At 33.6% G+C, this 13,627-nt stretch overlaps 3 protein-coding genes across 8 annotated transcripts; 1 reads left to right on the top strand and 2 right to left on the bottom strand.

The window, feature by feature from the left end:
- Nucleotides 1-961: 961 nt before the first annotated feature.
- On the bottom strand, nt 962-1,760 carry LOC112754830 (uncharacterized). The gene has a single exon (XM_025802614.3). It carries the CDS (start codon nt 1,622-1,624, stop codon nt 1,109-1,111), a length of 516 nt encoding a protein of 171 aa, XP_025658399.1. The 5' UTR covers nt 1,625-1,760; the 3' UTR covers nt 962-1,108.
- Nucleotides 1,761-2,150: 390 nt separating this feature from the next.
- Nucleotides 2,151-5,805, bottom strand: LOC112754814 (protein WHAT'S THIS FACTOR 1 homolog, chloroplastic). Of its 5 annotated transcripts, XM_072221573.1 has the most exons (5): nt 5,112-5,484; nt 4,813-5,007; nt 4,571-4,666; nt 3,098-4,366; nt 2,151-2,574 (listed from the first exon to the last, which is right to left on the bottom strand). In XM_072221573.1, the coding sequence occupies exons 3-5, from the start codon at nt 4,607-4,609 to the stop codon at nt 2,485-2,487; spliced, it is 1,398 nt and encodes a 465-aa protein (XP_072077674.1). In that variant the 5' UTR covers nt 4,610-4,666; nt 4,813-5,007; nt 5,112-5,484; the 3' UTR covers nt 2,151-2,484. The 5 variants fall into 5 exon arrangements, with proteins under 5 accessions (XP_072077674.1, XP_025658381.1, XP_072077673.1 ...); XM_025802596.3 differs by having other exon boundaries at nt 4,813-5,488; XM_072221572.1 differs by having other exon boundaries at nt 4,571-5,007; nt 5,112-5,478.
- A 1,708-nt stretch (nt 5,806-7,513) lies between these two features.
- LOC112754804 (uncharacterized) lies at nt 7,514-12,034 on the top strand. Of its 2 annotated transcripts, none has more exons than XM_025802584.3 (9): nt 7,514-7,727; nt 8,300-8,363; nt 8,928-9,093; nt 9,184-10,007; nt 10,266-10,439; nt 10,538-10,654; nt 10,829-11,008; nt 11,109-11,155; nt 11,442-12,034. In XM_025802584.3, exons 2-9 carry the CDS (start codon nt 8,316-8,318, stop codon nt 11,857-11,859), a joined length of 1,974 nt encoding a protein of 657 aa, XP_025658369.1. In that variant the 5' UTR covers nt 7,514-7,727; nt 8,300-8,315; the 3' UTR covers nt 11,860-12,034. The 2 variants fall into 2 exon arrangements, with proteins under 2 accessions (XP_025658369.1, XP_025658372.1); XM_025802587.3 differs by having other exon boundaries at nt 7,659-7,868.
- The last annotated feature ends 1,593 nt before the right edge of the window (nt 12,035-13,627 follow it).

The following is a 13,627-nucleotide window of genomic DNA, read 5'->3' as shown; positions in this document are numbered from 1 at the left end:
TCTCACATAAAAAATTACATAGTATAGAACTAACTTTTCATTAATCAACACTAATTAACTTTAAGATTTAGATTTAAGAATTAATTTAAGATGCATGATTAATAGTTTATAATTTAGAATCTAAAATTTAAAATAAATAAAATAATTTTTTAAAAAAATTGACCAATTCTGACTGAAAAAGGTTGATTATTTAGCATTACTCAACTCAAATATGATAAATAATAATTAACTGGTCTTGTTACTTTACCAATCTTCTCGTTTTGAAGTATTTATTTAATTATTTCCAAGTATAGCCTATAGGTAGTGCTCAAGTATTTCAATTTTCAAGTGAATATCTTCTTCCTTCTTGTCACTATAGTATGTGAAAGGAGTACACAAATGCCACAATGGGAAGAGCATTATAGCTGGCTAGGATTTTTCTATTTTAGTTGTGTAAATCAAGATGAGACATCCAATGCAAATTGTGTGTGTTGTGTAACAATCTTGAAAAAAAAAAACATAGGCATAAATAATAAAAAATAAAAGATAGAGTGAATAGGCAAGGAGTTACAAAAACACGAAGATGACTTGCACATGTATGTCTTGGCATCCCATGAAAGATAATAGCCATTATTATGTGATGAAAGCGGCTTCCATCATATATAGAGTCACCATCTTCGCGTGTTAAACCAAGCTTTTACCACCCAAAATTATTACTATTAGCAACCGTGTGCTATTATATTACTATTATTATCCTAAGTTTCTCAAAATGAAATCATAAGTTGCATATCATATAGGCACCACTGGCCAATATATTATGTATGTTGAAACTTGAGAATGATACTAGCCAATAAAAATGCAAGTAATTAAAGTTACATGAATGCTTTTATGTTTTATCATCATACAAACCACTAACTTTGATGAGTGTTAATTTTCTTAACCTCAACTTTTTCGCATCCAACAATGTTAGAGTAAATTGAAAGCAACCATTAACAGAATAAGAAGTAGAAGACTAAGAACAATAAACTATAAATATAATTTCAAGTTTTAAACCTTAAGACCAAGAGCAGCATTGGGTTATTTTTCACTACTCAACCTTTTCCCAGCATCACAAACCTAAGTATAACAATCATCGTGTCCCCCCACAAGTGTAAGTGACATCACAAGATTCTCCAATGCTGACTGTGAACCTATGCCGAGGTCTACTAAGGGAAAGAGGCAACCTAAGTAGAACTTCACACACACATTGGCTGTCCATTTCCCTAGCCCAACGGCAACAGTTCCGCTCCGAAGCAGTGAGTTCGTGCCGGTGCCGGTGTGAATGGCCATGCCTGTGGCTGTGTCTTTGGTGACTCCCATCGTCGTCTTCATCACGATCAGGGAGCAATGAATTTGGCAGCGATGGAAGTGTTGGTTGGGTACGCAATTGTCCACAAGCATAGTTTGCTAGTGCAAATTGTGATGCACAAAGTGGACGGAGTGGAGGAGATTGTGGTGGTGAAGGCAGTGCAGGCAGTGGAAAAATTGGTGACCTCATCTGGCTCTCCATCTTTGGCACCAATGCCAAAAATGTAAGAGCCAATGTAATTAGATTTAGAATCTTGACTCTCTCCATCAAGAACCCCAGAAATGTTTTGATGTTCATGTGGCCCCTAAGTAAACATGCTTAAATACTTGCAAATTCATAAATGTTGGTAGAGTTTTGGTTAATGGTTACTATTTCTCATCAATATTGTGTGATGACTTTGTAGGTGACAACAAATACTATTCTAAGTGGGAGTTCAAACCACCCACCTTATTCTTGATCAGTATTTTATTCAATTCATCTCACAATGGTGACAAGTTGGGTGTGTGAGATAATGCAAATTAATAGCATGCAGAACTCATGAAGTGCAAACCAAGGAGATATTATTGAGGGGTAGAAATAAAATATTTAATCAAAGTCACAGCCTATTCAAAATTTTCATTGATTCCATATGATCTCAGCAATATTTCTTTTCATACTACAATCTAATCATAATCATAACCATAACAAAGATAGACCAAAAGACAGGTAAGAATACTTCTAACTCAATCTTGACTTGAAAACAAAAGTGCTAATAGCCTAATACTAACAGCTCATTAACATATATATATATATATATATATATATATATATATATATATATATATATTTATAAATCCCTCAACCAAGGTGATCTGATATTATTAATTGGGGACAATTCTCTGAAGATAACATGCATGATACCATAATAACATGACAAAAGTTAAGTTCTTCACACCTTTTCGCCTTACTTCCAGCTGTTCCTGAAAGGATATAAATTACTTCATTGCTACTCTGAGAAAGTTATTTGGTAGCAGAAATTGCTAATAAAGTCCAAGATTGCAATTCATTTCTTCCATCCTTAGCAGATATGTTAATGTGTATCCTTCGCTTGGAACTATAATAGGAAATCTCACATCAGATGTCTGGCAGAAATTAAGAATTTTTCATAAGTTGTGAACTTAAATATACTGCTCGCCAACTCCAATATATTGCAGGCTTCGTGCGGGACCAAAACAAAGATTTTCTTGTAGCACTGTTTCACTGAAATCCTAAATGCCAAAGGACAATCAGTTAGAGAAACACTAACTTAATTTCAATTAGAACCTCCTTTTTTGATAATTTAATTTCAGAAGTTATCATGCATCATAGATTTCCAATTTCCACAGCCCCTTTCTTATAGTTAAGTTCAATAATATAATGCACTGTTAGATAGCCAGACTATGCAATGCGAACTAAAATATTTGCAAGGAATGGAGTAATACATTGATTTCTGTCATTTCAAAACTAGGTTAAAACTTAACCCCACAACTAGTGAAAGTGAAACACTATGGAAGAAGAAAGATTTCTCTAATCTCTACCTTACATTCAAGAAATTAGGCTGAAGTCTCAACTAGTAAGCCAAAAAGCTTACTAAACCATATCTCAACATGTTACTAAACCATCTTTCAACATGGCACTTGTTGACATGTAAGCATTCAATTTTTATAAAATAACAACACATGCATTTCAAGGGAAGTTATGGGAACTAAGGAGCAACATTCTGGCCAACAATGGTCAATATTTTCTCCTCACCTTGAAAGCTCTCCGTCTTCCATTGTCCACATGTCTTCGACCATCCACATTGGTCTCTTTCACACTCATTTGGTCAACTTTGGTGGCCGAATTTTCCATATCCCTCCTAAGCTTCTCTTGTTTCAACCTCAACTCCTCCGCCCTCTGCCGCCAACCTTCCTCCAACAACTCAACAAACTTGTCCTTTATCTCCAGCAGTGGATCCAAATCAACCAACTTATCACCCTCGTATGCTTCTCTTAGCACCGCCGTCTCGATCCCTCCTTTCAGTGACATATAAAATATCCCTGAATGCCTTGTAAAAACACTCGAAAAGGCATTCGAAAATCTATACTCATCACAGAACTTCCCCAAAATGGGCACCGGAATCCTCTTATACAGTGAAAGTGACAACAATTCATGAAACACACCAACCATCCTCTTCTCCATTTCCCTCGAATTCTGCTCCAAATGCGAAACATCCGCGTAAGGTGAAACATAATTAAGCTCCATCCAATCCCTAACCCAGTCCCTCATATCCTTCTTCAGCACAAAACCACTAGGAAGTTGAACTCTAAAATTAGGCCTAACCCTAATCCCAATCCTCTCACTCTCCTCCTCAGCCCTATGCTCAATCACAGATTTCGCAAATTTAGGTTCCCAGTTAACCAATTCAAGGAACGATTGCCCTTCACCAGGTGATCCAATTAACCTAAAATAATTCGAATACCTAGGTACCAAATCAACCAAAAAGTCATCAGGGAAACCGAATTCCTTCTTGACATGAAGCAACTTATCAGCACTAACAACTTTATTCTTAGACATCATCAAAAGCTTACAGAGTTTCGCAACGATCAAGTCCTCGTTCTTCTGGAAGATTCTCTTTTGTTCTTCTAGAAAGTTCTGGAGCTTTGCACTGAACCGGATGAACCGGACAGGTTCGGTTTTGGGCTTAATGCGGTCCAAGTAGACGTCGAACAAACCAGGGTTATGGTTGAGGAAGGTTTCGATTTTGACTTTGAGGTGCATTCTTTGGCGACGCTTTTCGAGGTAGCGAAGGGGGATGACGTGGCGGGGTTCGTTGAGGACTTCGCGAACGACGCGGGCGCATAGCTTGAAACGCTTGTCGTTTTCGATTGCACGGTCGAGTTCTGGGTCTTTGCGCCAAACGACTTTGAGGCTTGAAATGGATCTTAGTTGGTTGAGGTGGTTGCTGAGGATGTGGGAAGAGATGGTGTGGGGTTTGAAGAGCATTGCTTTCAGGTGTGTGACACTGCTCACTCTGTTGCACTGAGTTGCAGAGAAGCAGCAGCAAAAGAAGAAAAAAGAGAAATTTTAATTGGGCCTGTAAAGATAATGGGCTTTTGTTTAAGTTTTGTCAACTAAAGTAGCCCATAGTGACAAACTATGTTGTAAAGTCTGTTTTTTTTTTTTTTTTTTTTTTTTTTTCAACAATGATATAACAGGAAGGAATGGAGAGAAGAGAAGAATCACCTGGAGGCCTCCTCCTCGCAGCAAGGTAAAAATCAACATAGACGCGGCCTTTCACAGGGAAAGAGGAATCGCAGCATCAGCAGCTATAATCAGGGACTGGCAAGGAAAAATCATTACAGGAACAACATCAAAATTCAAAACAACATCGGTTTTAGCAGCTGAAGCACAAGCATATAGAGAAGCTATTATTCTCACAAAAAATCTCCAGATAAGTAACTGTATAATCGAATCAGATTGCTTACCCCTAGTTCAAGCGATCAAGGCCAGAACGCCCTTAGCTGAAGCAGATGCAATAATCAGGGACATTCTGCTTATGCTGGAAGAAGCGCCGGATGTAGGAGCTACTTGGACTCCACGCGAAGGCAACGTCTTAGCCCACCAACTGGCAGCGATGGCAGCAGGAAATCAGCTTCAGAGGCGTTGGGCAGTATCTCCGCCTGTACAGGTCAGGAACATAATCAGAAAGGAAGCCGGTTTCGCCAATATTCACAACAAACATCACAATCAAATTCAAGACAACCAGATTTCAGCTTCAACCAACCTTCAACAAGATCGAAATGATGAACCATTACAGGGGCGGGTGGAATCTGAAGCCTGGGTTAGGCTGGTAGCACAGGGGGATCGGCAACCTCAACTGACGTTTTCCCTAAGTCCAACGAATGACTCCACCATGGATAATAGCGTCACACCGGCGAAGCTCGAGGGTAGGATTCAACCCAGATTTCTGGCTGGGCAGAACCACGATCGGCACAGGAGCGGCAGCGGAGGAACCACGAACACACGATCACCATTGGAAGGAAGAATTCAACGAAGCCAACAGCAAAGCATTACAGGATCAGTTCCATGCAAGAAGGTTCCGTTGTCGACGGCGAGGCGCGAAGAAGAAACACGCCCAACATGATACAATCGGGCAGAGAGGGTGGAGAGAAGAGCAAATTCGGGTTTAGGGTTAGGCTTCCAGGCTTGGGCGGGTTCGGGTTGCGGGTTGTGAGCCGGGTCAGTTTTTCTGGCCGTGGCCAAGTCCAAAAAAAAAAAAAAAAGTCTGTGTTTTTTTTTTAATTGAATTAACGGTTAAAATAGTTTTTGAAAAATAAAATTGTCAATTTAGTTTAAAAAATATTAATATTTTAAATTAATAAAAATATATAATAATGAATTAAATTGTATTTTTTATCATTTCTTTTATCAAAGATAAGAAGACTCGAATTCATAACTTCTAATTAAATATAGAGAGATTATGTTATTTGAGTTATACTTTGTTAGTTTTTTATCAGGTAAATAAATATAAAAAATAATATATATATTTATCAACATTAATTATATATTTATATATAAATATATATTGTTTAATTTATTTTATTATATTTTATATTTTAATATATATTTTATATTAATAACTAACTTTAATAAATAATTTGAATGCAGACCATTGATTAATGGTTTATAACAAAATGATTAAACCACACATCATGGCATTATAATTTAATTGTTGAGGTGATCAATCTGACCTAATGTTTAAGTATATAAATAGTAGGGTTTTTTTAATGTATATGGAACATAATTATCTACCTTTGAGGTTTCGCTAAGATACTGGTACAATCAAATATCTATTTCAAAACACCAAAAACTTGATAGGAAAAATGTTCTACTAAGCAGAGAGGAATGATATAATTTTGACACTCTAAAAGTATATACTTTCATGATTTCAATTGTTGTACCCAAAAAAAGATGCTAGGCACTCACAAAGAGTAGTACATATAGAAAGAGACATTACTGACAAGAAAGGAAGGTTCGCAATGCAGAACAACATGGCATTGTAGGCTATGATCATTTCAAAACAAATATGATATATTTAGTATGTACAGTTTTACACAAAAAAAATATTTATATAAAATCTATATCAAAATATAAAATACACAGTCTTTATATTTTTTACTAAATCAACCTCGTTTAAAAAAAATAGCAAATGTAAAATAATGATTATTATATCAATAATATTATATGATTAAATTACTTTGATAACTAAGTTGGTCTAATAACGTAAGAATCAATAAAAAAATTTAGTTAAAAAAATTGATTGAATTTAGTTTAAAAAAAATAACTTGTTCATCTAATAATTTTTTAAAATATATATAACTCTTTTAAAACAAATAATGTTTGAAAAATAATAAATAAATATAAAACAAATTTTAAACTTAAAAATTGTTTGTTATTGGCTAGTATAGATAAGTAGCTGATTTTTTTTAGAAAATAGTGATTTTTTTCTCTTTAAATGATAAAGATATAAATTTTTTAAAATAAGAGAATTAATAATATATTAAAATAATAAAATAATTAATTATGTTTAAATTAACATTTTTTTATTTTTAATTTTAGATTAATAATGGTTTTTTTAATTTTGAATTGTTGTGATTTTTTTAAAAAATGTGAGATGATTTAGTTTAAGGAGTAAAAATTGGACGGTCCAATTTCTAAGAGGCACAGAAATTGGATTCTCTTACTTGTGTACTCAAAGTCTTCGATTTGTATTTAAAAATTAAAAAAATTGGAATTTGATTTATGTACTAATTTTTTTTTAATTTTTAAACACAAATCGGAGGATTTGATTTGTGTATTTCAATTTTTTTAATTTTTTAAACATAAATAAAAAAATTCGATTTGTATATCTCTAACAATTTTAAAAAATACTAAAAATTATTATTTATGATTTGGATATTGAATCATATTAATTTTTTGTGACTATTGAATCATATTAATTATTTAAGAATTTCAAAATTTAAATTAAATTTGATTTTATATTGAATCATATTAATTTTTTTCCGTGACTATTGAATCATGTTTTTTTTTGTATTACTATTGAATCATATTAATTATTTAAGAATTCAAAATTTAAATTAAATTTGATTTTTGATCTTCTAAAGAGAGCCGTCAACCATGAAGTGTGAAGGCCTTAGCCATTAAGCAAGCATGGGTCCTCATTTTCCTCACTCATTTTCAATTTTCCCTTTTTTTTTCTTTTGTTTTTTTAAACATTTAAAAAAATAAAAAAATAAAGCTACAAATACAAATACTTATTACGAAACAAAGCGTCGTAACAATAATAATCGTCCAAATTCGTGTTTTTTCTTTTCACTTTCACACTCTCCATTGCTCTTAGGTCACTTCTTCTTCTTCATTGTTCTCTTCACCAATTTCTCTATCTATTTTTTTTCTCAATTCTCACCTTTTTTGCACTCAATTCTTGTTTATTTCAATCTGTTTCTGTTTTTTGTTCTAAATTCTCACTATTTCTATTAAGGTTAGCTGAATTATGCTTATAGGATTATGATTTGAGCTTATGGATGAAAAATTGAAGGGTTTTTTTCACTTTTGCCACGCGATTTTGTTCAGCTGAAAATAAAAATTAAAGAGAAAAAGAAAACTTTCCAATTTAGGCGGAAAAAGATTCTCTCTTTTTTTTCAATTTGATTGCCGCTTTTTCTGTCTACATGTTCGTTTTTTGGGTGACGAAGAGATTCTTTTAGGGTTTATGAGTGAATTTTGCAACTGGATTATTTGAATAATTCATGAATTGTAATCTTACAGCTGTTTGGGGTTTTGATCGCATATTTTGTTGTGTATCTGTATCTGTAATTGCATGATCAGATAATTGTGTATTATCGTTTTTAAAATGATCCTCCTATTCATTGTGTTTATTAACCCCCTTTTTCTGATAACATGAACTGGCAGATAATATCTGTTGATCATGGGTTTCAATTCGGTCTATAGGAGCTTGCAGGATATATTTCCACAGGTATTTGCTCTTTACCTTTTTAAAAGTTGAGAATGTAATTGAATTATGATAATCTATTGTTTAATTTAAGTATAATAATCGCCACCCTGTGATCTGGTGTTATTATATTGTATTCTAGATGAGAATTTTGAATTGTGGGATTGAATCGATATTCAAATATTTAATTAATTAAAAAAAGAAAGATTATTCAGTGTTGGAGATTCTAGCTGAGTATTAAACACAAAATAGCTGCGTGTTTTCGGATGAATGAATAGCGTTATATGCTGTGGCTTTCACCTAAAAATCCTTAGAGGACACTACTAATTTCACCTGAACAATTTCGGATATTTAGTTATTTAACACTATGTGATTGGTAAAAAAGTATATAGTCTTCAAATTTTCAGAAACCAACACTGGTAGTTTCCATATACATGAGAACAAGCTTGAAAGCATTTTTTGAGACTATACTTACCAAATTCCAGAGTATTTTTTTGTGTATTAATATCCGTATGCGATCAGCATGTAAGCATCACTCTCTCCTGATTCCAAAATGAATGCTCTGTTTCATCATTTTGCAATATGCAGGTTGATTCCAGAATACTGAGGGCTGTGGCTATTGAACATCCAAAGGATGCCGATCAAGCTGCTGAAATTGTTCTTACTGAAATTATTCCTTTTATTCCAAAAAGCAACAACCCTCCTGCTACTCCTCCACAGGATAATGGCCCTGGAGTGCCAATAAATTTGCAAGGTGCATTTACTTGTTATGTGCATTCATTCCTCTATAGTATATGTTGAACTGGTTTCCTAATAAACTTCTTATGATGTGCTCAATTTGCAGTTGAACGGGAGGAGGAAGGGAATAAGTTGAGACATCGTAGGCGTGTTGATGTTAAAGATGTTGGGCCTTCTTTTGCTTCACCTTCTATAGCTGTAGAAATAACCAATACGGCTAATGATGCAGGGTTTTCTTCTGCTCCACAATTGATGCCCATACAAATTACTAAAACTGTTGATTGTTCTAGTACACCAGATCTGAATGTGTCTCTGGATGCTGTCAGCAATTCAAATGATGGTACTGCTAGAGTTCTTGGGCGAAATCAAATTCTGGATCTAAATGTTCTTTGGAATGGTGAAGATAACTTTACTGGAGAGACCTCAAGTAAGACATCTAAGAAGGATACATCAAATGGTTTTAGGCAGGATGCTTATGAAAATTGGGAGTGGGGACAAGTTGATGTAGATGCAGACAGCAAAAATCTGATTTCTGCTGGGGTGTGTCAACAGATTGAACGTGACGTTATCAAGGAGTCAGTTTCCTTGGATGATAATGGTAATGCAAATGCGAACATTCTGACTGAAGAATTGATGGGTTTTGTTAGTTCTGCTGCTACTATTTCTACTGAAAACCTCTTGCTGGACAAATGTGAAACTGCCTTGATTGACAAAGAAGATGCTGAGGGTCAAGCTGTTTGTCATGTTCAAGGAAATACAGTTATTGATGATCTAGAGAATGTTTCTGCATCTTCAAAGCAAGATTTTCTTGCAACTGAAAGTAATGGTGCTGTTGATGAAATTCATCAGAATAATAAAACTGTCCAATCTAGTCAAATATGCAGGATTGATGTGCTTGAGGAGATAATTGATGAAGCAAAAACTAACAAGGTATTTTAACCGCTGCTTATTATATTGAATGTTATAGTCATTGCTAGTAGCTTTATAATGATAAATGGCTTGGATTGTGAAAGTAATGTCATTGCTACACCGAATGACGTCTAGCAATTTATAATTGTTAAATGGAAGGTTTAGTTAATATGTGAATATTAAGAGTTTAGAATAATGTAATAACAATTTGCGAGATGAAATCTGTTAAGAACTTCTGACTTTATATTAATATTTTATTTGATATTGATAATGATACAGAGAACTTTGTTTTCATCAATGGAATCTCTTATGAACTTAATGAGAGAAGTGGAGCTTCAGGAGAAATCTGCAAAGGAGGCCAATATGGAAGCTGCTACAGGAGGCTGCGATATTCTTGCTAGGGTGGAAGAATATCAAACAATGCTGGAACATGCCAAAGAAGCAAATGACATGGTTGTACACAATAAGAATAGTTGATCTAAAAAGTTACTAAATGTTTGGTGCTGCTGTGTTAATGAACACATTTTTTACCCCAAGTATTCTTTTTGCAGCATGCAGGAGAAGTTTATGGAGAAAAGGCAATTCTTGCAACTGAACTTAGGGAACTTCAATCTCGTCTGCTCGGTTTGTCTGAAGAGAGGGACAAGTCTCTTGCCATTCTTGATGAGGTTGTTTACAATTTAACTTGTTTAGTTGAAAATTGTTCTTCAAACATTTTCTCCATAAGTTTATGTAATAATGGATGTAAAAGCTGTTCCACACATTTGGATTACTTTACTTGATATCAAAGGAATAAAATTACTAGCTTCTTATTTTGGTTCATCTCCTCGGTGTGCTTCCAGATGCGCCAAAATCTTGAATCACGACTAGCTGCAGCAGAGGAATTGAGGAAAGCAGCTGAGCATGAAAAGCTGGAAAAGGAGGAATCTGCAAGAAAGCTTCTTGCTGAACAGGAAGAGGAGATGAATAAGGTAGCACTGGAGTCCTTAAGGCTACAAAAGGAGGCAGAAGAGAATTCAAAGGTTTGTGCTTTCCCTGCTATACCATTTATTTTATTATTACATTGAGGAATATATTTCTAATATTTATAGTGTTCCGTTTCTTGCTTTTTCTTCTTGGCAGTTACGGGAGTTCCTGATGGACCGTGGGCGGGTTGTTGATGTCTTGCAGTAAGTGTTTTCAGGCTTCTTTTTTAAATACGTATTTTCCTGCTTGTTTCCATTATCTCATCCTCTTTGCTGTCAATTATCAATTAATCTCAAAAACTTACTGTTGGTTTTTTTAGAAAAATGCTAGAAATGGTTGTTAACCTTTTCTACATTGTTTTAGTTTTGGTTATGAGTTGATAATTTGCAAACCAATGGTATGTGTGCATATTCTTGACTTTGTTAATTATGATTTTCTTAAAAACCCCTATCCTGATGTTATTTTATCTTTTACTTGTTTACTCTGCAGAGGAGAAATATCTGTTATTTGTCAGGACATTAGGCTTCTAAAAGAGAAATTTGATGCAAATCTTCCTTTGAGCCAATCCTTCACCTCAAAGGAGACCAGTTGCATCTTAGCATCTTCAGGTTCATCCCACAAAACCTCGGTGGCATCGGAAGCTGGTTCTGTGCTCAGTGATTCGACTGAACTACTGAAGACTAGTCCAGCTGCCTCAGTTGCAAGCCTTTCTTCTAAGAAAAGTTGGCATGATGATGAGGGGAAGAAGGAGGAGGAGGAGAAGGTGGATATGGAGAAGGAAAAGGAACATGAAAAGTTAAAGGAGAAACTGAAGTTGAAGTTGAAGGAGAGGGAGATGGAAAAATTCAAAGCTAATGATGACAACAAGGATCTTGTTGATGATGGGTGGGATATTTTTGAGTGGTAGTTATGTTAGGTATTTTGCTTATATCTTCTATTTCAAATATGAGTAGCGGTGGTAGGTAGTAGTAAATAGCTAGTAACTTGAAAAGTTCAACTCTTTAATCTTTCTGCAATTTTGTACAGAAAACATAATTAGGTGAATTTTTCTTATACCCGGTTTCTTACTTTTGATTATCACTTATCAGATGTGCAATAATTTTATATTTTTTTGTTTACTATCTTATTGAACATATATTATTGCAGGAATTGAAAAATTTTAACTATCGAATTAATACTAATTAAAAAGGAAAAGGAAAACTTGATGCGTTTTTTTTTTTCCCCAAAACAACATAGTGAAATGTAATTGGTCAATAACAATACATTTCTTGGTAAATGAACATTAGAACATCTTTGATTAGAAGTAATCATGAGTGCATCTGATAAATTGTATAATAATGAGATTGCTAGTAATGTAGGTACCTCTATAAATATCATCACTTTTTATATTATGAGTAGTGTTATAATATATTGTAGTGTTCAAAAGATTATCACTTTCTAAATAAACTTTTTTGTAGAATTTGGGATGCTTGATGTAACAGTCTCAATGCCATCATGCTCTGTAGGATATTAGGGAAAATTCAGAGATATGTAAAGTAATAAAAAAAATTAATCACTATTTAATTTATAATTTTTATCATGTATAAATTTTATATATTTAATTTAAAGATAATTAGATTTTCATTTTCTCCCTTTAAAAAAGTTTGAATTGGATAACACAGATTAATACCTAAAACTCTAAAAGATAAGAATTATTAGGAATGTGAATTATCATTAATGTAGTTCAATCAAACAAATTAATATTGAGTCTAAATAATTTAATTTAGTATTATCTCTAATCCAAATAAAGGACCCCTACAAGTGATTTGTGTGTCCAAAGAACAAGAAGGTGTTTTCAAAGGCATTGATGAATGTTATTGTCTTCCTATTATTGTTACTTTATGTCATGTTTGGATGCCATCATATTCCAAGTGAATGAATGACACTGCCCACTTGTGGAACCTAATTGGAACATGACTGAAAACCCATTATGTTAGCATCATCATATGTTGTAAAGTGTAAACCAATATTAACATTAACTACCCCCCTACCCTAGAAAAAGTGATGCCCTATTCTTAGCTTCATTTTTGGAATTGAAAAGCTCGTATAATATATGGTTTTTGTTTTTCTTCATTGCCACATTGAAATTTTAACACTCAACAAAATGAAGATTCCATGCTATCCAGAAGTAAGATAAAATGCACTTCAATCCAATATCTTAACTTTTAGTGTTAGGAAATGGTTGGTGATCCATTGATTTAAAATTTTTAAACTCTCACTTTGGAATTTGGAGGTTGCTTATAATAATGCATGGTTGATTCCGAAACTGGTTTTTCTTTTCATTTTTTATTTTTTATTTTTTAATTTCATTAACATAATTATATATTAAGAGCAAAGTCTTTGTTAACTTGAAAGAAAAATCACCAAATTTCAATCATATTTGTCCACCAAATTTGCACATTGCAACTATTGATTCAATAGCAATAATTAAAAGCTAATATTAAACAAAAAATACTAAACAAAACTGAGAATCAAGGGCTTAGTTGATGAAGTCATAATATAAAGGAATATAATCTTCATCTTCAATTTTGAATTATTTACAATACAATGCTTGTTCATAGCTTACACATTTCACTATGAATCTTGCTCTTAAGCTCCTACTTTAATTTCTTTACCTACCCTACAACCTAACATAT

The sequence above is a fragment of the Arachis hypogaea genome, chromosome 2 (genome assembly GCF_003086295.3).
Source record: "Arachis hypogaea cultivar Tifrunner chromosome 2, arahy.Tifrunner.gnm2.J5K5, whole genome shotgun sequence".
Taxonomy (NCBI): domain Eukaryota; kingdom Viridiplantae; phylum Streptophyta; class Magnoliopsida; order Fabales; family Fabaceae; genus Arachis; species Arachis hypogaea.
The sequence above is the reverse complement of the archived record's forward strand: the minus strand, read 5'-3'. Positions and strand labels throughout refer to the sequence as shown.

What these genes read in the sequence shown, in the direction of transcription:
- LOC112754830 (XM_025802614.3), bottom strand. Translation starts at nt 1,624, where the DNA reads ATGAACATCAAAACATTTCTGGGGTTCTTGATGGAGAGAGTCAAGATT.
- LOC112754814 (XM_025802603.2), bottom strand. Translation starts at nt 4,609, where the DNA reads ATGTTGATTTTTACCTTGCTGCGAGGAGGAGGCCTCCAG. An exon ending in TGCGAGGAGGAGGCCTCCAG is followed by an intron (nt 4,367 to 4,570) that starts GTGATTCTTCTC and finishes TCTGCAACTCAG; the next exon opens with TGCAACAGAGTGAGCAGTGT. An exon ending in GAAGACGGAGAGCTTTCAAG is followed by an intron (nt 2,575 to 3,097) that starts GTGAGGAGAAAA and finishes TTTGGCATTTAG; the next exon opens with GATTTCAGTGAAACAGTGCT.
- LOC112754804 (XM_025802584.3), top strand. Translation starts at nt 8,316, where the DNA reads ATGGGTTTCAATTCGGTCTATAGGAGCTTGCAGGATATATTTCCACAG. An exon ending in TGCAGGATATATTTCCACAG is followed by an intron (nt 8,364 to 8,927) that starts GTATTTGCTCTT and finishes TGCAATATGCAG; the next exon opens with GTTGATTCCAGAATACTGAG. An exon ending in CCAAAGAAGCAAATGACATG is followed by an intron (nt 10,440 to 10,537) that starts GTTGTACACAAT and finishes TTCTTTTTGCAG; the next exon opens with CATGCAGGAGAAGTTTATGG.